Genomic DNA, 22675 nt, shown 5'->3' with positions numbered 1-22675 from the left:
TTTATTTGTTAATCTTTTTCCATATTTTCTTTATATTATAGTATCCGAATTTCTAAGTCAAAGTTCAGGTCAGTACCTTTTTTCTCTGACTTTTCAGCTTCAATTACTATTCGTGAAATGTGGCAAACTGTGATTTAAATTGGTGCATGTTATGTATAATAGTTGAGTACATTATTATTGAACTTTATTTCACTGTATCATTGCTGCAAGATTATAGGCATTATTTGCTCTAATGAAAACTCCATTTATGGAATGAATGTGAGAGGAAAGAAAATAGCAGTTGTTTTCAATTAACTAACATAAGTGTCATCATTTATACTTGAAGGTTTTATCTGTGACACAATTTAAGCAATGTGGAATTTTGAGCCACCATGCACATTATGTAAAACTTTGTTGAAATTTTGCTACTGTTCCGTAAGAACAAATCATAAGATACTGATAAATGAGGAAAGCCATTTGGCCCATTTTAATTCTCCCATTCATCCCATCTGCTGCCCTCGTTGCTGTATCTAGTTCTTTCTTTTGTGGTTTTCGCCTCCACCATTTTTTCCAGAAGTCCATTTCAAGTGTTGATCACATTTTGTGTAAAGAAGAAGCTGCTGCTAACAGTGCTAAAGTTACCTTACTAGTTCAGACTTGTGTCCCAGAGTCCTATCCCAGTTTAATTTCCATATTCCAGATGACCCTTCTCTAAGCCATTTACTACTATATTTCTATAAAATCATGGGCAAAATGTTATGTGGACCTACCTTGGGACGGGAACAGAGGTGGAGTGGGACATAAAATCGTGATGGGACACATCGGACAGGAAGTCCAACATTGTGACGTCCCATCCCGATTTTATCCATGGCAGCAAAGATGGAGGACAGAGTTCAGATGGCAATATGGCAGGCGGGTAGTTAAGATCACTAAGAGGCCTATTGACAGCAATTTTATTCTTGGGTTTGATTTTTATAAATGGCGTACAGGATTCATGGGGCTTCAGAGGCTCGCCTCCTTCAAGAAGGTGACATGGAGGTGGGAGCTGATTGCTGGCTGCAAGGGGAGGCCATCGAGAAAGGAACCATCAACTGGTAGGCAGGGTGGAGAAGGGAGGGCATTGGGCATCATGAGGAGTGAGGGGAAAGGTTCCAGAACTTTGGGGGGTGGGAGGGAGCCATTGCAAGGAAGGCGGGGGGCGGGGTGGCAATGGGCAAATGCCACCTCATCAGGGACAAATGGGGGGAAGGAGGGGCCACTGGCAGGGAAGGACTTATATTTAGGGAGAGGCCAACTATCATGGGCCTCATTCATCTAGGCTTTGAGGACACCATTGAAGAGGAAGTGCAGCACAGCAGAAGGGAGGGCCAGATAACTGCAGCAGCACCACAATGACTGTGAAGCCACAGGGGCTGTGAGGCTACAGAAGGGTCAGCAGCGGCGTCCAGAAAATCAAATGGGAAAGAAAGAACTTGCAAATATCTGGCACCTTTCACAACCTCCGGACATCCCAAAGCGCTTCACAGTCAATTAAATTTAAGTGCAGGTGTACCAGGAAGACTAGTCATAGTAAGGTTTTAAAACAAATATCCATTTATTAGTACTCATTCTGCAATGGCTGCACCAGTGAGGCCTGGAGCAGTGAAGACATTACCTCATTAACCGTTAATGACAAGAGATAAGAAATACAGTAAATCCAACAAGGAGATTGTAGGGAATCACAGTTAGGGAGACAACAGTATGAATAAGCTTTTGTTATGGATGTATTTGAAAGACATAAGAAAGGTATGTCAGAAGTGATACCATGATTTCTCATTAGTGAGTACAATGAACAAGAAACAGATGGTTGTGCGCAGATTTGTTGAAGGGATGTAGTTAGAACATATTGGCATAATGCCATTACGGAGGTTCTTCCAATCAGCTGCTGTAAGTGGTGGAAGATTGATAGAAACCCCAGATAGACATGTAAGTGGGCTTTCTGTTGATCTTTGACCAAGTTACGGGAACTGAACAGGAAACCCTGCAAGGAAATTCTCAATTTTTATAGATTTCCTCTAAATAAATAAAAAAAAACTTGCATTTGTGCATCAATATTATCAAAATATGATAAAGCACTTACAGAATAAATTTTGGAGTGCAAAGACTTGTTCTGTAAGCAAATATTGCAGAAATTCTACATCAGCAATGGGCTGCAAACATCAGTGCAAGAAATTACCAGCTAATCTGTGCTTTTCGATGGTTTTGGTTGACACATGGATGGCCAGGATGAAAGAACACTCTAATCATCATCAAATAATGCCACGGTATCTTCAACGTCCACCTGAACTAGCAGAACAAGTAGACACAAGATCTTAACTCATTCAAAACCCATTCACTTCCACAGAGTTAAAATTGGTCCCATCATCTCAATTTAATCTCTCATCTAAACATTGCACTTCTGACATGACAACACTCTTACAGGTGTGCACGGAGCATCAGCTAAATAAATTGCATTATCTGATGAGCAACATTTGCTTCAGAGTGTGAAACATTTTGTTTTGGGTTTGTTGCTGACATATCTATCTCATTCAAATCAATAGAAAAATGCATAGGAAGAATGAAAATTTACATACCAAATAACAATGTGATATATTCTATACACTTCCATAGATAAGGATTTAAATCACAGGATTTAATGCAGTCTTCATGTTTTTTCCAACTTATCTTATTGCCACATAACATAAAAGGTAATGATAAATTAATAAACACATGATCTATATGAGTTGAGTACTTAAAATTAATACTGTATGAAGTTTTGCATGACAGGTGGCTTCCAGAGTCACAGGGCTGAATTTTGTGCAGCCATTTAAAGCGCATCCAGTGGCATGGGGGACGGAGAATCGCAGCGGAGCTGTCCGCTCTGATATCCAGCGTTGTTCCATAGTTTCCCAATTTTGTCAGAGGTGGGGAAGTACGATGGGAACCTACTTTAAGTTGCTGAAATGCTGTTTAGCATGAATTTAGAAGTAATTATCTCTGATTTAATGACTGGACCGTGATTTTGTGAATGTCGTGCAGCACTCGTACCTTCAGCTTTGCGACCCTTAAAAGCTGGTGGCACCGAGGCATGTGGCCTCGGATCCACGAGAGGAAAGTATCCTGACCATTGCAGCATTGGCGAGGTGGTGGGTTCTGAGGCCACTGTTGCTCTGTTGATGTAGGCTCTGCAAGGAGTTATTGGGACTGGGAGCTCTGCAGGGGGGTATTGTGTATCGGGGGCTCTGAAAGGGGGTTGTGTCTATTGGAGGCTCTGCAAGGAGGTGTTAAGTATCGGGGGCTCTGCGAGGGATAAAGTTGTGTGTGGGTGGGCATTACAGAATATCATAACTGCTGTGTCACTATGTGTGGTGGCTCACACTGCTGGAAAAGGTGGGTAGCCCATCAGTAAGTTTTAGTTCTGAGGCATCAGGTATTCCGCCAGGCAAATAGTAATAAGCATAATTGCCAATGCAGGGTTGTCTCTGCATCTGAAGTGATTCGAAGATCCTAGAACATCAGCCATGAGTCTCATACACACTGTGTTTTTGGATTCCCTTGGCGTGTTGAGGCGTCTCCGACAGAGGCAGGCCCAAGAGGCAGCTCTGCCTGACTCTGAAGCTCCATGACGAGAGCAGCAGCCGCCGGCCAGGCCAAAAATGGCCCACGTATTGCAGAGAGTTTACAGGACTTGCAACACCTACCTCCAAATATCCAAGCGATACTGCCAGCGAAAACTATGGCTCTCCAGGGAGGCCGTCACCGACCAATGTGGCCTTCTGCAGGATGCTATGCGACCTCTGGGATTGGGGGTTACCCAATGGCAGTGGCCCTAAAGATTACCATGGCACTAAACTTCTACACATCTGAATCTTTCCAGGGATCCACTGGGGACGTGTGTGGGGTCTTCCAGGCCTCAGCCCACTGCTGTATCAAGGAGGTGACCAATGCCCTGTTCAAGAGGGCCAGTGGCTATGTGCACTACCAGACTGACCCTGACAGTCAGGCCGAGAGGACCATCGGTTTCGAGGCCATACCTGGATTCCCACAGGTGCAACGTGCATTAGAATGCACGCATGTGGCATCAAGGCACCAACGGACCAGCCAGCTGCCTTCATCAACATGAAGGACTTCCATTCAATCGATGTACAACTGGTCTGCGACCACTGGAAGCGTTTCCTGCAGGTGTGTGACCACTTTCCAGGAAGCAGCCATGTTGTCTTGTTACGACTGAGGCGGGAAGAGTGCACTGTCTTTCTGTAGTTCCACTTCTCCACAGGTCACAATATATATTTAAATGTTTACCCAGTTACTGATACAGTCAATCTTATACTCTACTCTTTATCCCAGAATAAAATACACCAGCCAAGTTTCTTTAATAAACAGCAAAATTATCAGTTTATTATAAAACAAAACATATCCAGAAGCAAAGCATGAACACACAGATTGAAATATAAAAATTCCCTTTTTAAGTACCCCCTATACACACATGCACTCACACACACACACTGATTAAAGAAAAAAAATAAAGACATTTTCTCTCTGCAGAGGTCTCTTACAAAAAAAAGACAAAAAAGAATACTTTGGCCAAATACTTGCTAATTCTTGAAGAAAAGGGATGAGATATGTTGTGTCCCAAAAATGGCATACAGTCTGGCATCCGAATATGTGTAGGCAGGTCACTGGGATCTTTTTTGGAACAGTTCTTTTCAGGCGGCATCGAGAATTAATCTGGCAGCTTTCCAGGAGCTTGTCAGGAGAAATGCGGCATCAGGGGTTTTAGCTCTCACACACTGGATTCTTCAGGGTCTTTTAGACAGGTGCATGCGCTGGGTGTTCCTTTTCAGCAGGCTACAAACCTAACTGCCTTCAAAACAGTCCACACCCCAACTAAATTAAAATAATATCCCAAAAGCGAAACCTCCTGACCACCATAAATCTTGACATGTCACTTCTCAGTAAACATCTCCTCCAAGTCACCAAGGTTTCTGTTGTTTATTGAGCTTGGGGCATGTGATGTTCAGTAAAGATTTGTTTTCAAACAAGACCTCTCACTGACCCTTGTTTAAAAAAAACACATCCATGGAATCTTTTCAGTTTTCCCAAATGAAGCAATTCCATAATTCTAAAATACAATTCCTCAAAAAAAAATTTTTTTAAATTGAAGCACTTTCATAACATTCTACATACTTAGACAGTCCCAGGTGCCTCAGCTTTCCAATCCCCCTGCTTGCCTTCAGGGATGGATTCTCGGGACAAGGGCTACCCATTGAAGACATGGCTTCTGACGCCTCTAAGGAATCCTCACAATGCAGTGGAGGAGAGATACAACAATTGCCACAGATCCACCCAAGCGACCTTCGAGCAGGCCATTTGGCTGCTGAAAATGAGGTTCCGCTGCTCGAATGATCTGGTGGAGTCCTGCAGTATTCCCCAGTGAGGGTCTCATGTATCGTGGTGGTCTGCACAATCTAGAACTAAAGAGGGGCGAAGCCTTATATGAGCAAGATATTCCTGAGCGACAATCATCCTCTGACAAGGAGGATGCAGAGGAGAGACAAGCGCAACCGGCAATAGATAATGATAACACGGTGATTGAGGCCAGACATGTTGAGCGGAAGGCAAGAGACAACCTCATAACGACCCGCTTTCAGCCACTCTGATGTCCACTCACTGAGAATCCAATAAAGACTCACTTTCATGCAAGTAGTCTGCCGCCTTCTTTCCATCTGTGTTCCGTGTATGCCGACCAGCTGCAATGTGTGCTAGTTAATGAGATCTGCAGTCACATTGCTATAATAATGAGGGCTGTGGTCACAATGACACTGCAGAAAGGGTGGGGTGGAAGTCAGAAGCTCACAATTAAGGCATGATGGAACATGGGTTTCACACAATGATGGCTAATGATTGGCACAAAATAGAATTAATTACATTCCAATGAACATATTTGCAACACCCATGAATACCCAAGTGTGGCTAGGTGCTTTTCTTAATATGTTTGTGGGTGCTCCTACGCCGTGTGAACCCTGCGCTAGCAGTTGTGCTGGAGGCAGGCTGCTCATCAGGATGCCCCTTGGCCTGAGATGACTTTGTCGGGTGACTTTTGGGTGCTTGAGGCCTGGAGGGCTCCGGCAGCCTGAAGGTTTCCTGCACTGGTTTGCAGGCATCGCGGCTGCCGGGCTGGGCTCACTGGTGGAGGGGCTGAGGAGCTAGTGTCCATACTCGGAGCACCCTGAGGGGAACCTCCAGATGTGCAGGGCAGCCTCTGCTGCTCCCTTTCAAACCTCGCTGGAACTCCCTCACCAGAGAAGGACAAGGAGTGGGAAAGTCTCCAGGCTCCTGGTCCTTCTCTCGCCTTCCCACTGCGGTGTCAAGCTCATGGCCAAGACGATGATATGCAGGTCCTTGCGCATCTGTGGTATCTGGCTCTCCATGAGGGTTCCCAACCTCTTGATGGAGGAAGCCATGCACTTGTACGCCTGGGACATGGCAGCAGTCATGGCATGGATGGACTCCTCCATTGTCCACTCCTGGCTGTGCATGGCGTCTGGCATCTCCGCCAGATGTTGCTTTAGCTCTCCTTGCAGCTCTAGCATGCCTTATGCTGTCGGCACCAAAGGCTCGTCATCAACCTGGGCCTGGCCACCCACAGTCCTATCACTATCAGAGGCCTTGGCTGTCTCAGCCTCAGGCAGCTGCTCTGTCACATCTGCAGTGCTCTCACCAGCTAGTGACCTTGATTCTAATGCCAATCGATTACCTATCGAGGTGAAAGTATCTGCACTGGTGGACGGTGCAGGAGAGTCATGAGATGGTGCATCCTCTGAGTGCTCCTCCTCCTCGTAGGTTCGCGGATGTCCCTTTGTGGCTGCAGTCACCTGTGAACACCAATGTGCATGAGAGATCAAAGCATGTTTGGGTTAGGCTGCATATATCCCTTTTTGCCAAACATGCCTGTTGTAGTTCTCCATCATTCATGAATTTTTCGATGTACAGCAATAATCACTGTGTTGCACAGGGATTTCAGTCTCCCATCAGATATAACGCGTCGGTCCTGGCTCCCCGCCAGTTCTAAAGCCAATTCCTCGGCCTGGCTTAGAGGACAAATGTCAGGGACCCCTCCACCAGTCCTGGCCGCCTCCCTCCTGTTATGGGCCTACTTCTGCAAGAGGAAGGATGGAGAGATTATAAATTGGCGTATGTATCACCATGACAGTTCTGCTACTATGGCCCTTTGTACCAAAATGGGGAATCTGATATATCTCATGATGACACATGCTGTCATGTGATTTACTGGGGGTGAGCTAAGAACGAGGGTCGCGTGTATTCCAGATGCAGCCATGCATCTGTCATGATGAGGTTATAACCTCTCTGTTATCGCGCTGGCAGTGGCACCCTCATCATGTCGCACACCCTGTAGTCACATGCAAACCCCAGAAAAGAGCATTGGAATGTAGTACTCACCTTGGCTGAATGCAGGAGGTCAGTGATCCTCTTTCTGCGATAGTCCCAGTTGCATCAAGTGACCCCACGGCTGCTGATCTCCTGTGCAATCTCCACCCTGGTTTGCTTGGTCAGGTGGGAAGACCTCTTATTGCTATCACTGGGGAAGAGAACCTCCTGCCATTCCCGTACAGCCTAGAGGAGAATCTGCAGGACGGCATCACTGAAACGTGGGGCCACCCTTGGTCTAAATTCTGCCAACCTATCCACTCTTCCTTGGTGGGGTTGGGTGGTGTAGGAAACAGTGCTGTGAATTTTTGTGCCTCACTGTAAACAGACCTTCTATTGACTGCAAGGCAGGAGTGAATGCAGGGCTGGCAGACATTTAAAGGTGGCGCCGGCATCTGATCCGCTGTCAGCTGATGCAGTAATCAGCACCTTGCCTTCCACCCCCACCATGTGTTTGGGGGTGACTGGCACCTCATTAATGTGAAATGGCTGCCAGCACAGCCACTTACGTGACACAGACGGTAACGCCGCGTGGGCTTATTAAATTCAGCCCACAGTTAGCTTTATTGCTTGGTCTTCATATTCAGGTATAATTTAAGTGTATACAAAAAGGCTTAGAGTTTGCAGCTCTTCACAATTATGGATGGTTTACCATCTTTTATTGATAAAGCACAGAGTCTAGGAAAATAATTGAATTGAAGCAATAAAAAAGTGAACTCCTATCATGTGCAATTTAAGAGTAATGCTTCAGTCCTTGGATTAGGCATAAATGTAAAATTAACTAATCAATACAGATTGGTTAAACAGGGATATCCACCAATGTTTTTGAATGAGTTGCTTTCAAAGTTTTGCTTTATTATGCTTGGATACAAAGTTTAAAATCTCTTTTTGGTGTAATCAGCTTCTTTTCATTTTTCAGCCGACGCTGGCGTCGTTGGAACCGCTGTTGGAGAAGAAAATGTCGAGCTGGTGTAAAGTCTGTTACTTTCTACTGGCTAGTTATTATCCTTGTTTTTCTCAATACGTTAACTATTTCATCAGAGCATTACAACCAGCCTCTTTGGCTAACATTGACTCAAGGTAAGAGTTAAACTTTGTTTTCACGTAACTATTACTGAGCAATGAACATTCCAGTAAATTGTTTTAATACTACATTACTTATAATGCCCATGGATTAATTCTAATCAGTAGACAGCTACAAAGTACAATTGCTTTATTCACAATTGTGAATTCAAGCATTATCTATATAGATTTCAGTTCATTGGCACAAAGTTAGAATTGTACTTTTTAATCATAACTAAGTATACTAAATTATTATGTAAACAGTGCACTTGAGAAATGATTTCTGTCTGGAATTCAATTTTTGTGATTGGAAAATTTGTGTTTAATTGATTCATTTAAAGACACAGATTCACACTGAAAAGCTAAATCGTCTGCAGAAAACAATGCTGCATATTCTACTATTTCAAGTATTAACATAACCAAGAAAATAATTTTAAATATATACATCAAAGGTGCTATATAAATGCAAATTATTGTTGGCAGATTTGTGAAATCTGTAAATGTTTTTAGAGACAAAGAGATATATATCTTTGAAAATTTTGACTTGATGGCAGCATCCTGTTAATGGCGAACACCACACATGTTGCTACTGCATAGTAGCAGCATGAAACAGCTAGCTTCACCTGTTGGGATACCTTACCTTTCCAGGGTAATCTGAGGTAGATGGGGCACTTTTCAAGGCCAAAAATGATGGCCTTAGTCCCGTTCATAAGTTTGCGCGATATACAGCGAGATATGATCTGATCAGGGTAGCCATTGGAGATGCCAATCAAAATAAATCACTGTCTTTGAGTGCATTTTGCACAAACTTCTTTTGAAATCTTTTTGTTGGCCATGTGCACCGCCCCTTCTGACCACCACTCCAAGCAACCCTGTAGCTTCAGCCACACTATTTGTGACTTGCAGAATATTCACTACTATAATTAAAAGTTTTGCTTCTGGAATGTGCCAGTAGGGTGTGGGAAATTGACTAATATGCCAGTAAGCCAGGTGCAAAGCAAACTGATGAGCTCAAATGTTCGCTCACTAAACCCACTATCTGTAAAAATAAAACGTCTGAACTATTTTTAGTGTTTCTAAAGAAAATATTCCACCTATTTATAAAAAAATTCCCATTCGCTTGTGACTACTGACGAATAACTAACTTAAAGTCTAGTATATAGTATAGTAAAGTATAGTATATATAAAGTAAAGTATATAGCCAATCTAATGCCATTAAAACCCAGTCCAATTTAAAACTCATTTCTCCCTAAATAAAGTAGCTAAGCATGCAAACATCAATGGAGAGCTGCACAACTGTAGTAACTAGCTAGGAAGCATAATAGTATGCACTACCAATGAAATTACTTTTATTGACTGAATAGAGCTAGCTACACCATGTCACAAGGTGGTAGTGGGACCTTGTTTGATGTCTTTTGGATTTACATTGTATCAGGAGTGCAAATTCAACCAATAAGCCATGTAACTCAAGGAGAGGATCGTTATTGTGGTTACTGACGTGAGGCAGTAGAAAAATCAGCAATAGGAAGACAACTTAACCCGTGATGGTCAATGTTTCTACAACTTCTCCACCTGCTTGTAATATGTATCTGAAGATAGGGCAGCCAACAAAAGGGCAATGATCTTAAAATCAGGAGAATTTTATAGGATGAAACAGATAGCACTTCAGAAGAGTCATGTAAAACATAAAAACAGAGTAGGACAGGAAGGTTCAGAGAGATTAATGGTAGGTAGCCAAGATTAGTTTATTCATCTTAACAGACTGTTAATCTAGGTCCTGCATTCTAAAATACAGAAACAACAGAATCTCTCCTGGACAAAATATCATTTGCTCACCAAAGCTAGTGACAAAATTAGATAAATGCAATTACAAATAAAGAGCACCCTTCAGTTCCTCCAATAAAGCGATTCTCTTAAATTCACTTATGTCTATATCTCAGTCTATAACTGTCGATTCTGATGCAGCTCTGACCAGATAATTATTAACAAAAAGCTTTTCTGCAAAAAGTTGAGCAGTTGTTACTGCATATGTTATTCAGTTACAAAATGTTTAGTCACTATCTGTAAGATTGTACTCCAGACTAACTAATTTATGACCGAGCCAAATCTAGTACCTGTTAGCAAAGGTGCACTTTTAACATAATGTAAGTATATGATACAGTCACCTTTCAAATGACATTGGCCACTCAGGTTATCTGCCCACAAACTGGACAGTAAATGATGCACATTGCAGTTACTGATCTTTGACATACTTGTAAAACCTGTCCTTTAATCCAATTCGCGGCAAATAAAATCAGTTAATGACTGTTTCTAACATGGTCATTGAAACATAATAAATTTTTACTGTGTGTTCTCCACAGTTTTAAAATTGCAAATGCAGCATAGATTTTGTTAAGGAATTGTAGACAGTTCATTGTAGATTAAGGTTTATTAAAGCTATCCATTTCATTGTATTTACTAGCTATTGCATATAGGTCAGCAGCATCCTGTTTTTGCCAATATCATACAGCCCCATTACAACATGCTGTTGCATTCATGAGTTACAGTGCTGACCTCTGGAGATTCCTTGGATTTTCTTGCCTGTTTTCCCCTCTATTCACGTTCTGGAACAATGTGATTCCAAATGGATAGCAGTGGAATTGATACATTTATATGGAAGTAAAAGTCCAACAACTTTCAACATGTCACTGAGCTTGTGACCTAAGTGAAAGTAATGCATGCCAGAGTGTAGAAATCGAAACATTCCCTAAATGACATTTGCCATTGTAAAATGAGTTTACATAACACAAGCCTTTAAACTTGTGTTTTAAAATAATCTAGCAACTAGATTAGATTATTTTAAAACACAAGGTTAAAGGCTTGAAGCAGGGGTGTCCAACGTTTTCATGTGGACAGCCACATTACGATTTTTGTCTTAACATGGGGGGCTCATGAGACAATTTCGGAAAGATAAAGGCATTAAAAATGTATGTATCTTACTGTTAATCAAAACAACAACAAAGGTGCATTTTTATGAAAAATCTTTAAATGAGAAGACTAATTTATTGACTTACTTTTTGGTCACTATGTTGGACATGGATTTAGTGAGATACCTGACATTTGTTTGCTTGCACAAGTAGTCAATGTTTGCCTGTACACTTGTAGCAATGTGGAGTATTCCGGATAGATGTCCATCAGTCAGGAGTGATATTGATCACTTTCTCTCCCAGCTCTCTCTCTGTCTGTCTGCCTGTCTGTCTGTCTTTCTCTGTCTCTCTCCCCCTCCCTCTCTGTGTTCCCCCTCCTCTGTGTCCCCCTCACTCTCTGCCCTCCTTTCTCTCTCTGTCCCTGTCTCTCTGCCCCATGCTCTGTCCCCCTCGCTCTGTCCCCCTCACTCGGACCCTCTCTCTTTCTGCCCTTTCTCTCTGACCCCCTCTTCCCCCTCTTTCTCTCTGCCCCTCTCTCTCTCTTTCCCCCCCTCCCTCTCTCTCTCTCTTTCTCTCTCTCTCTCTCTCTCTGCCATCCCCCTCTCTCTCTGTCTCCCCTTCTCTCGCTCTGGCCCCATCTCTCTCTGCCCCCCACTCTCTCTCTCCCTTCCCCAAGCTCTCTTTCTCTCTCTCTCTGACAGTTGCAGACAGCGGGAACTTTCAGTAGAGCAGCTTTGTAGTTGGTCAGTTTTTTAAAAATCGCAGTTGTCAGTTTCACAGCCGACAATTGCTTAGAGCAGAGACAATGCTTCCAAACCTCGCACAAGTTCGTGTCTTTCGGCAGGCTTTTAAAAAAATCGGAACACACCCGGAAACCCCAAACCTGTCCAAGGTTCGGAAGCACTGTCGCTGCTCTAAGCACCTGTCAGCTGTGAAACAGATGGCTGTGAATTTTTAAAAAGTCGATCTAGTCTGAAAAGAGAAGCCAATGGAAAATTTCTCATCCCTGAAATTGTCAGTCATGGCCCTCAAACTGTTTACCACGGACACTGATGTCTGTGTACAGACATGTTGTTGACCCCTGCTGCCACCTACCCACCGATCTTAATTGGATGGCGAACGCAGTGGCAGCTTATTAATAGGCTGCCTCCCGAAAGATTCCAACTGGCGACGCACCTCTGACCCGTGCGGGGTCAGGACCCAGAAATGGTCCCATGCCTGAAATTTTTCAAAGGGCATAGGATTCTGTTCTTTTTGTCAGGAGAGTGCATTCAGTAAGTTGTCTCTTGTATAAAAGATACATTGGACTTTGTTGCTCAGTGTTAACGTTATAATGAAGCATACTTGTATTAGTGGAAATCTTTAACACAATGTATAAACCAATGAAAAAATTTGATTACTAAAGCCTAGAAATTATTGCCAATATTAGCAGATGAATGTTTAATTCATTCGCCCGCTAATAGCAATTTCCAAGTTTTTATATTATTAATTAGCTTACTTTCACTTATTTTTAATGTTCGACATGGAAGGTTATAGAACTTTTTGAATTACCGTACACATTTCTTCTTCTTTGCTTTTCCTTGTCTCGTCTTTCCCTCCTGTTGCTCCATTTATCTCCTCTTCCTACTTGTCCCTTGTACTCCCACTGCCTATTTCCCTCCCTCTCTCTCTTTCTCTCACCCTCAGTCATTCTGTCTGTAATATTCTGCATTTTTACTTCATTAAGATCACAAAGGACAGATGAGGGAGCATTGTTAGCCCCTTTAGCTCATCCACCTGCAGATATATCAGTTCACCATGACAGTATCCAACTACATCTTGAATAATTCCAGCATTTTTACCTCTCGTACCTTATCTAGACAATTATTGTGTGTTGGTCACTTTGTGTATGAATAACTGCTTCCTGCCAACAGCCCTTAATTTGCTTTTTATCAATTTATACCTATGGAGTCAGTTGCCAGCATTCGCCAGAGCTGGCGGGCAGCCATAAAGACAGGGCTAAATTGTGGCGAGTCGAAGAGACTTAGTAGTTGGCAGGAAAAAAGACAGAGGCGCAAGGGGAGAGCCAACTGTGCAACAGTCCCGACAAACAAATTTCTCTGCAGCACCTGTGGAAGAGCCTGTCACTCCAGAATTGGCCTTTATAGCCACTCCAGGCGCTGCTTCACAAACCACTGACCACCTCCAGGCGCGTATCCATTGTCTCTCGAGATAAGGAGGCCCAAAAGAAGAAATACCTATGACCCATTATCCTGCAGTTGTGTTAAGACCTAATATGATGCTGCAAATTTACCTCTTCTATATTCCACACAGTATGATATACTTTAATAAGGTTCCCACCCAGTTGTCTCCTATTAAGGTTGGAAAAACCTGAATTTTGGCCATCTGAAAACAGGCTTCAACCTTGTGGCCCTTTGGTGTACTGTATATAGGGTGATCAGACCGAATATTGTAGACGGGTGGCCCTGTCAGACTGTAGTATAGTTTCAGCATGATGTATCAGACTTCAAGTTGACTGTGATTGCTACATTGTTCAGCATTCTTATAGCTTTATTGATTACTACTTGCAGTAATGCCAAGTGTCATGTCGACTATCACAACCAGATCTATTTCAGCACACCTCCTAGCTAGCTCAACACCATTCATTAAATAAATTGTGCCTCATTTATTTTTGTTATCAAATGTCTAATGCCTTGCATGTAATGAGTCTGATATAGTTCTTCTCATTTGTCTAGTCCTTTTTGACTCCTTCTCAGAGCTTGCTTTTCTTTTTTGAACAATGTCTTTTCCTTACCTTTATTATGTCAGTACCTCTAGCAAGAAACTGAAACATGGGGCAGAATTTTAACTGCCAAGAGGAGATGGGTTTGGGTACAGGCGGGAGGTGCGGTTTAAAGCCCCAAAATATGGCATCAGGTCAAGATCCCGCCCACTTCTGGGTTTAACCTGGGCGGTTTTGCAGGCGAGCAGGGAACCCTGTGCAGTTGTAGGGTAAGTCATTACAATATGGAAGCAGACAGTTAATTTTGAATTTACCCATCATTCTGGCTTTAACAGCCAGTGCATGGAGTTCCCAAGTTGTCTATAACTTGCTAGGGTCAACCAGGTGAGAGCACAGTGGGGAGTGCTTCTTCTGTGAGATTAACAGGCTGGGAAGCTTTCAAACAGTGAAACTGAATAGCTGCATCCATGCCAGAGGCTGCTGTTCACAGCACTTCTTCCAAGAATGCTCTTACTGCTTGACAGGTGATTTCCAACTTCTTGGAAGTCAGTTTACCTATCTTAGCCTTCACTTGCCTTGATCTGCACGTCCCTGCTGTCAGGCTTCACCACAGCATGGAAGCAGTTTATCCAGCTCTACCTTGGACCTCTGATGAGAACAAGAGGAGCAGCAACACCAACAGCACCAAGAGCAACCGAAGCAACACCAGCCACAGCACCAGCTGCCTTCTCCTCAGCCACATGCCTCTCCTCAGGACAGAGAGATGGACACAAAGACCCAACTCAAAATATGCGAGACAGTGGCACAGTGGTTAGCACCGCTGCCTCACAGCTCGAGTGACCCGGGTTCGGTTCTGGGTACTGCCTGTGTGGAGTTTGCAAGTTCTCCCTGTGACCGCGTGGGTTTCCGCCGGGTGCTCCGGTTTCCTCCCACAGCCAAAGACTTGCAGGTTGATGGGTAAATTGGCCATTGTAAATTACCCCGAGTGTAGCAAGGTGGTAGGAGAATTGAGGGAAGGTGGGGGTGTGGTAGGGAATATGAGATTAATGTAGGATTAGTATAAATGGGTGGTTGGTTGATGGTAGGCAAAGACTCAGTGGACTGAAGGGCCTGTTTCAGTGCTGTAACTCTCTATGACTCTGTGACCCCCAACACAGGGTCTACAGGCAAAGGATCAGCTCTCTTGGCATGTGTGAGCACCAGTGCCTCATGAGGCTGAGGATTTCACCGAAGGTTGTTGCTGATACCTGCAGCCTCCTAGAACAAGACCTCTTTCTCAGTGGGCCAGTTGGCACTCATTATCAGTGGATGACAAGGTGGCTATCACTGGAGCAACCCCACTTCCCCCAGTTCTCTGCCTCTCCTGGAATTCTGCCCTTTCTTCTCCTGCAAGGAGAAAGCAGAGAGGTGTAAGTGTGAAAAATAGATTGTGTGGAGAGGAGGGAAGGACAGCATTTGTGGAGGGTAACTGAGGGTGGATGTGAGATGGCACAAAGATGAGGGCAAGTATGAGTGTTAGCTGTTCAGATGGAGATGTAAGGAGGTGCTTAGAGAGGAATGGGTGGAGCTGCAAGTTATGTTTGTCTGAGAAGTGTTGTGCAGGAGAATGTTGGAAAAGTCAGAGTGTGGGTCTTGGCACCTGTAAGTGTTATGCCATTCACCTTTCCTACCCTCTTAAGGTCCTTGAATCTTGGGGCACTGTCTGCAGGTTCAAGAGACCACATTCCCATTGCTGACTTTCTTGACCACTTCCATCCACACCTGCTTGGTTTGAGGCTGGCTTCTTCCTCCCGTCCTTGTCAAACATCATTTCATTTCAGTCCCTCAGATCCTGCAACAGGACCTCCAGGTTAGAGTCTGAGACCCAGTGGGCAGCATTCCCAGGCCTCTTTTCCATTGGCGAAAGCCACAGAATCAGTGTACATTTCAGCCATTCTGACCCCTGCCAGGGTCCTTTAAACTAGAAATCTTTCCTTTGACATATTCGGTTATCCTGCCTGCCCTCATAGATTGGCCAGGAGACCTGGAAGTGAGATGCTAATGCCATGGCTAAGTAAAGAGGCATGGAAAAGCCTGCTTCTGTTACAGACGGGTTCACGATCCGCTACTGACCTTCCCACTTCATGTGGGTCTATTCAGTTGAGATTCTGCCCATAGTTTCAATTCTAAGATTGCTTTACTCAACACTAGATTGCAGCCTTCATGATACTTCAATCCTCGGCATCTCCTAATAATTCCATTATGTAGCATATGAAATATCATTAATAAAACCAATTTTTTGTGGAAGGTTTTGCATGTACTGAATGTCTTTTACTTAATTTTACAAGTTACACTGTTTCTGGAGATGCTTTACATGTTTGACTATTCATCATTGCGTTGGTCCAGTCACTTTATCCTGTGCCAGTTTCCATTAAATAGGTTATGTTAAAGCAGATGTACAATGATTAGAAACAGGCAACTGGAAAAAGAGCAAGGGTTAACAATGATTAAGGAGATTACTGTGTCAATAATGTTTATACATTGCTTTATTTTTCTATTGTATTATAGATATTGCAAATAAAGTACTTCTGGCTCTTTTCACATGCGAGATGTTAGTGAAAATGTACAGCCTGGGTCTACAAGCATACTTTGTTTCCCTCTTTAATCGCTTTGATTGCTTTGTGGTGTGTGGAGGAATCATTGAAACTATCCTGGTTGAGTTTGAAATTATGTCTCCTTTGGGAATCTCGGTGTTTAGATGTGTTCGACTTCTAAGAATATTCAAAGTGACAAGGTAAGATTTACAATATATGGATACTTTACTTATTTATTGGACTTCATGCTTTTTTCTACACCAGAGGTTTTCACTTTGATTCCACAGGTACAGTTAATACTCACATTGCATACAGTATTTTTGACCTTCAAACAGGGGTTGAAGGATATATTTATAATGTTTTCACTTGCCGTTCTTGCCCCCAATTGTAAAATGGTACAAAGTACCATATATGCACTGTTTCTGTAAAACACAAGCTGAATTTTTTTATTTCACAGTTCTGCTGCTCAGTTCTTAAGATAAGTGGAGGAGAGAGCAGCAAGGCAGTACTATTCACAATGCAAAACACAGCCAGAATCATGCCAGGCTCTTTTCAGATTTTCAGCCTTGATATTGAAACAAAATTTAACATTAAAGCAATAAATATATTCAAATATCGAGGTAACCTTATTACTGTAATAGCATCCCTTAGCACACCATAAATAAGTTCACTCATCTAGGCATGCTCGTTTTCTGGGAACTACCAATAAGTTTACTCATCTATCAGGAGCACTTGCTATTTGTTTTTTATACATCATTAATTGACTTTGTTGCATTTATAACACAGGCATTGAAATGTCCATTTTTGAGGTTTTGGCTTGGCTTAAAACACATCCTTTGAACTGGCTTTCTGCCAGTGATAGGCTAGTTTACTTTTTAAAAAGATCAAGGACCTTACTGGGATAATAGCATATGAATTCTTAATGCTTGCATCTCTACTTGTTTGCCAACTATTTTGGCAGAGTTGCTAATTAATTTCATTTGAACAGGTGAATACTTTTGTTAAAATAATGGGCAAATGCTTTTCAAACAAAATTTATTAAACAGTCATGTGTTCTCATACTACACTTTAAGCTCAAGGTCAAGGTAAGTAAATCAGGCATTTTTTCAATAGAAAAGGTGATTTAAGTTTGATCTGATATGAATAAAACAAAATGTAACAGAAGAGAAAATCGACAGTCGTTGTAACCAGAATTAAAATGTTTGCAAATCTTTACTTTAATAAAATTAGTTATATAGAGTTAACATTATAAGAGTAATATAAAAGTTTACTTTAGTTGCAAGGGGTTGCTATATTTTAAGAACAAAGTTACCTCTATTTCAGGAGATTGTTAATCCACTTATTTCAACATCAGTGCTTGAGCTGAAATCTTTCAAAATTGCCTTCCAGGAAGACAGTCACTCCACCACTGACAGTCCAAGGGTGAACCATATCCCATTAAAATATGTAGTTAATTTTTTTTCACGCTTTTTAAAAAAATTGAACTTCTTGGCCCCAATATTTGTGGGGGAGGAAGCGGAGAATGAATGCCTGCGACCGGGAAACTCAGAAAAGCCAGGAAGGTCCAGCCAAATTTAATGGCAGGACCTCATTAGAATTGTTTTATTCCATTTCCTGTGCAACAGTTGACCAGATTGAGAGTTTGGGACAGTTTCTGCTGCTACTGTTGGACAAGAACAATGTGACCTTTTGTATCTCTGACAAAATGTTTTGGCGTCCCTGTTAACCTCCCCCTGTTAATTTTGAAATGAAAAATAGTGAAACGTGACCCCCAACCTGCCATGTATGTGTCTGCCACCATTTTTACGGTGATGGGTTCTTGGAGAGACTCCCCCAGCCCCTCAAGCAAACCTTATAGAATCATAGAAAGTTTAAGGCACAGAAAGACGCCACTTGGTCCATCATGTCTGTGCCGGCCGATAAACGATCCACCCATTCTAGCTGACTGTGTCCTCGCGCAGCCATGATCACCCGACCCCACCCTCCAACCCACGATCCTGAGCCTTCTGCTATGCAATCTCCTTCCCAATTGCCAATCTGACTCTCCCTTCTGCCCTGCAATTTCTCCCTCCATCCCAATTGCGGGATTGGCCACCCTCTTTGGCCCCACCATCTCTCCCTCCAGATAGCCAGTCTGACCACTGTCTTATGCCTCACAATCTTTCTCTCCTTCCTGATGGTCAGTCTGCCCTCAGACAACCTCCCCCTCACTTCTGTCCTGCGATCTTTCCCTCCATCCCTTTCCGATTGTTGGACAAACACCGCCCCCACTTATGCGCCGTAGTCTTTCCCTCCCAATTGCCGGGGATACCCCCAGCGATCCTTGGCTGCTGTCTTCTTTTGCTGGCTTTCCTGCCCTGCAGTCAACCAGCCTGTCAATTTGGCCAGCTACCATGGGATAAAAAGGCCCTGTCATTAAATTCAGTAAGACCGCCTTGTCCCCAGGATTTCCAGGCTTCCACCTGACAAATATGTTTCACAGTCCCTCCGCACCACTCTTTAAATACTAAGTAGTTTATTTCTGTTCCTCAGCTCTGCAGGTTGCCTGGCTTAGAATAGAATTCGCACTGTAGAAGGCTGATGGGGAGAACTCAATGCTATCGATCTAGTGAAGTGACTAATTAGTACACTGCTTCTCCGCCACCAAAATATATGAAACAGTCCACAGTTTTTTAAACTATGAATTGACGAACATAATTTATTTTGTCTTAGATCATTGTTGTAAAACCCAGCATTTTTATCAGTCTAAATTGATACTCAACTGCAAGTGACAGCTAAACCCTTAATTATATGGGGCTAAACATATTCAGCTTTCTATAGCACGTAAAAAAGTTAATAAATTATATATAGTGGCATCTGGTACTATAGTCAATACTTTGCTGGTTTCCAGACTAAATGGATGCATATTTTACTCCAGTGATACTGTCCACTTCAGTTGGAATGTGTTTTATCAGTTTTAAGACTGCTCTCGGTGAAATGCCTTGTAGAGCAGTCCAATCTTTAAGAGGGGTAAAAACAATAGTGTATGACCTTCCATAATACAGCACCTGAGGTAATGGACAAGCATTGGTTGTTATTTTGAAGAGGCTTGTGATTAGGATGGCCTTCTCTTTCCTGAAAAGGGTTCCAGTGAAGTGCGAGGTTCTTCAGGGAACAGAAAAACCGCAAAGCAACAAACCAGTATATTTACTTCCTTTCCCATAGCAGAATCTTAATATGTGACTTAACCATCCGTATATGTAGTACTTTAAATTCAGTTGATTTTTTTCCAGTCACCAGCATCACTAAATGGAATATATCAAAATTGTGCAATTGTAAATAGTATTGAATTCACCTATTTTATGAATAGATTAATCACACAAATTTCTGACGTTGTATACCTTACAGTCATGAGGTTATTTTAAAACAAGTCTTCTAATCATGTAATTGTGTTTTGTTAGACACTGGCAATCATTGAGTAACCTGGTGGCCTCATTGCTGAACTCCATGCGATCCATTGCTTCACTACTGCTTCTGCTTTTCCTATTTATTATTATCTTTTCACTGCTGGGGATGCAGCTTTTTGGTGGCAAATTTAACTTTGATGAAACACAAACAAAACGGAGTACCTTTGATAACTTTCCACAAGCTCTTCTCACTGTATTCCAGGTAATTATACTGAATTAACCATGATGAAGGAAGAGTTCCTCTGTGCACTACGTGTAAAAAAAAAACTATATATTCCTCCTTCATAAATTGGTTTACAGTTCCATTGTATGTAGCACACAGGAGAGTATTTCCCTCGTGTTTTTGCCTAAGTACTGCAGAAAACAAATTAGTAGAGTCTATTGCAATGTAGAATGAGATTTTCATATAGGCAGGGATAAAAAAAAAGATCCAAGTTTCAATTTACGTTGAAGAAGGATTAGCAGGTCATTACCGGGGTGATTCCACAGCTTACCTCAACAGCGGGCAGTTTCACTCACAGGAACCACAGATCAGCGATAGTGCTGTGGCCAGGATTTTATCCAGGTGACGGGGGTACTGACCATTGGAAGGCCCACCGGATCAAGTGCCAATTAGGCACTTAAGTGGACAGCGGTGGGCATTTCCGGGATCAAGGACCTCAGTGGCAGAAGTCCCCCTTGCTGACAGCTACCAGCAATCAGAGGCCGGCAGCTCTTTCACTGAGCAGCGCCGCCACAGAGACAGTGACTGCTGCCGGTAGAGCATTTACCTGAGCCTTTGGCCCCAGGCCACAGGTAAGTCCCAGCAGGAGGGGTTTTGCGCGGTGGGGGTCGCTGGGCAGTGGGGTGTGGGGGGGGTCGGCAGCAAGGGCAGGGGGTGGCTCTCAGTGGCCCCCCCACCCGATGCCGGGCCCCCGTTCAGGTACTAGGTGCCTTTGAACAAGGGACTTCACCCCCCCCACCCCGCCACCACGGCTCTCCAGAGCTGGCAAAAACCCACACGGGTTTGTTTGGCATGTTCCCTGTGTGGTGACAGGCCTGCCCGCTGCTGGGCTAATTCCGATGGCTGCAGAATGAGGCCCTTAATTGGCCATTCGTTGCCCACTTAAGGGCCTCAATGGGCAGTGGGGTGGGAAGGCCGTTCACAGGCCATCCTGCCCGGACTTAATTTGAGTGGAGGCGTGAAGTTGGTAAAGTCTCCCCCTGCCACCATCCCGCCTGATTATCTGTTCTCCCCACCTCCAAACCCGACCCAGAGGAGAGCATAAAATTCCCCCTACAGTGTTGCAGCCTGTGCTCCCAGTAGTGAATAATCCTATCCATGTCACATTTTAGAGAATGATTTTCAAGGAAATATGGATTTATAGCGCAATGGCAGGATATAAATTAGAGAAAAGTAGTAACAAAATATAACAAAATAGTGCATGTGGGAGTAAGGTTTCAGACTTATTTCTGATGATCCATGGTCTCAGTTATGTACACATAGAAGTTCATTAACACATTTTAATTATACTTGCTAAGTAAGAAAAATCATCAAAAACCATTGGCTGCTTCATTTTTGGACAGTTTCCAAAGGATTTCTGTGTTTACAGTTATTGTCCCTGGTGACAGTTCATTGCAGCGTAACATGTAATCTGTCTCTGTTGGAGCTTGTATTGAGATGGTTAAGAACAGGACCCAACTAATAAGCGTACTTGATTTTGAATAGGTAGAATTGATTGAACGTATAATTATTCACATTGCCTTTCACCATATACAAAACATGTACAAAATGCTACATTGAAATATTAAAACATTTGAAAACACAAGTTTATATAGTTCAAGCAGATGTAATAGGACTGAAGTAGCCAAATCTACTCTGTCTGTTCTAACGTATCCATCACTTTAGGACAGAATGCCTGGATTCCATTGAGTGCCTCCCCATTGCAAAGTGCCGATATAAGGAAATCACTGGAATATGGGATTAAACGTGTATCCCATTACTCCATGGTATCACCATACATTGGTGCTCAACATGCTGTTCATTATGCAGTGCCACCATTTGGTTCAGTTAAAAATGAAGGAAGAGTAGCTTTCTGTTATGTATAATTAATTTATTATGTTTTAGATATTCATTTGTCATCAACAAGCTATTATAATCTATTAAAATTAAAAGTTGGTAATATTTAGTACTAATTTTGTCTATATTTGGTTAAGAAAAAGTTTCTGGATGTATTCAAACAGATTTTAACTGGTGAAGATTGGAATATGGTGATGTATGATGGAATTATGGCATATGGTGGACCATCCTCCTCAGGGATGATAGTTTGTATTTACTTCATCATTCTGTTCATATGTGGTAACTGTATCCTTCTCAAACAGTATGACAGATGAGACTAGCAGCTTTCATTATAAAAGATAAAGCAATAAAGTTTCCTCTAGTTTCGAACATTCACAAGAAGATCAATGCATAAAGTTGGTTCTCTCCCTTTCTATTCCTACTGATTTTGTTTTCCATTAGCATTAGCAAACAGCTGAAAA

The 22675-nt window shown here is 42.7% G+C and overlaps 1 protein-coding gene across 1 annotated transcript in view; it reads left to right on the top strand.

Annotated features, from left to right (window-relative positions):
• Positions 1 to 22675, top strand: part of LOC137380344 (voltage-dependent L-type calcium channel subunit alpha-1D-like) — a 487921-nt gene that overhangs the window by 119404 nt on the left and 345842 nt on the right. The window contains exons 10-14 of the mRNA XM_068052272.1: positions 42 to 68; positions 8366 to 8526; positions 16684 to 16909; positions 20150 to 20357; positions 22379 to 22499. Of these exons, the coding sequence (XP_067908373.1) occupies positions 42 to 68; positions 8366 to 8526; positions 16684 to 16909; positions 20150 to 20357; positions 22379 to 22499 (743 nt within the window). The remainder of the gene's footprint in view (positions 1 to 41; positions 69 to 8365; positions 8527 to 16683; positions 16910 to 20149; positions 20358 to 22378; positions 22500 to 22675) is intronic.

The sequence above is a fragment of the Heterodontus francisci genome, chromosome 19 (genome assembly GCF_036365525.1).
Source record: "Heterodontus francisci isolate sHetFra1 chromosome 19, sHetFra1.hap1, whole genome shotgun sequence".
Classification (NCBI taxonomy): Eukaryota; Metazoa; Chordata; class Chondrichthyes; order Heterodontiformes; family Heterodontidae; genus Heterodontus; species Heterodontus francisci.
This window is presented reverse-complemented; position numbering and strand designations above follow the sequence as displayed.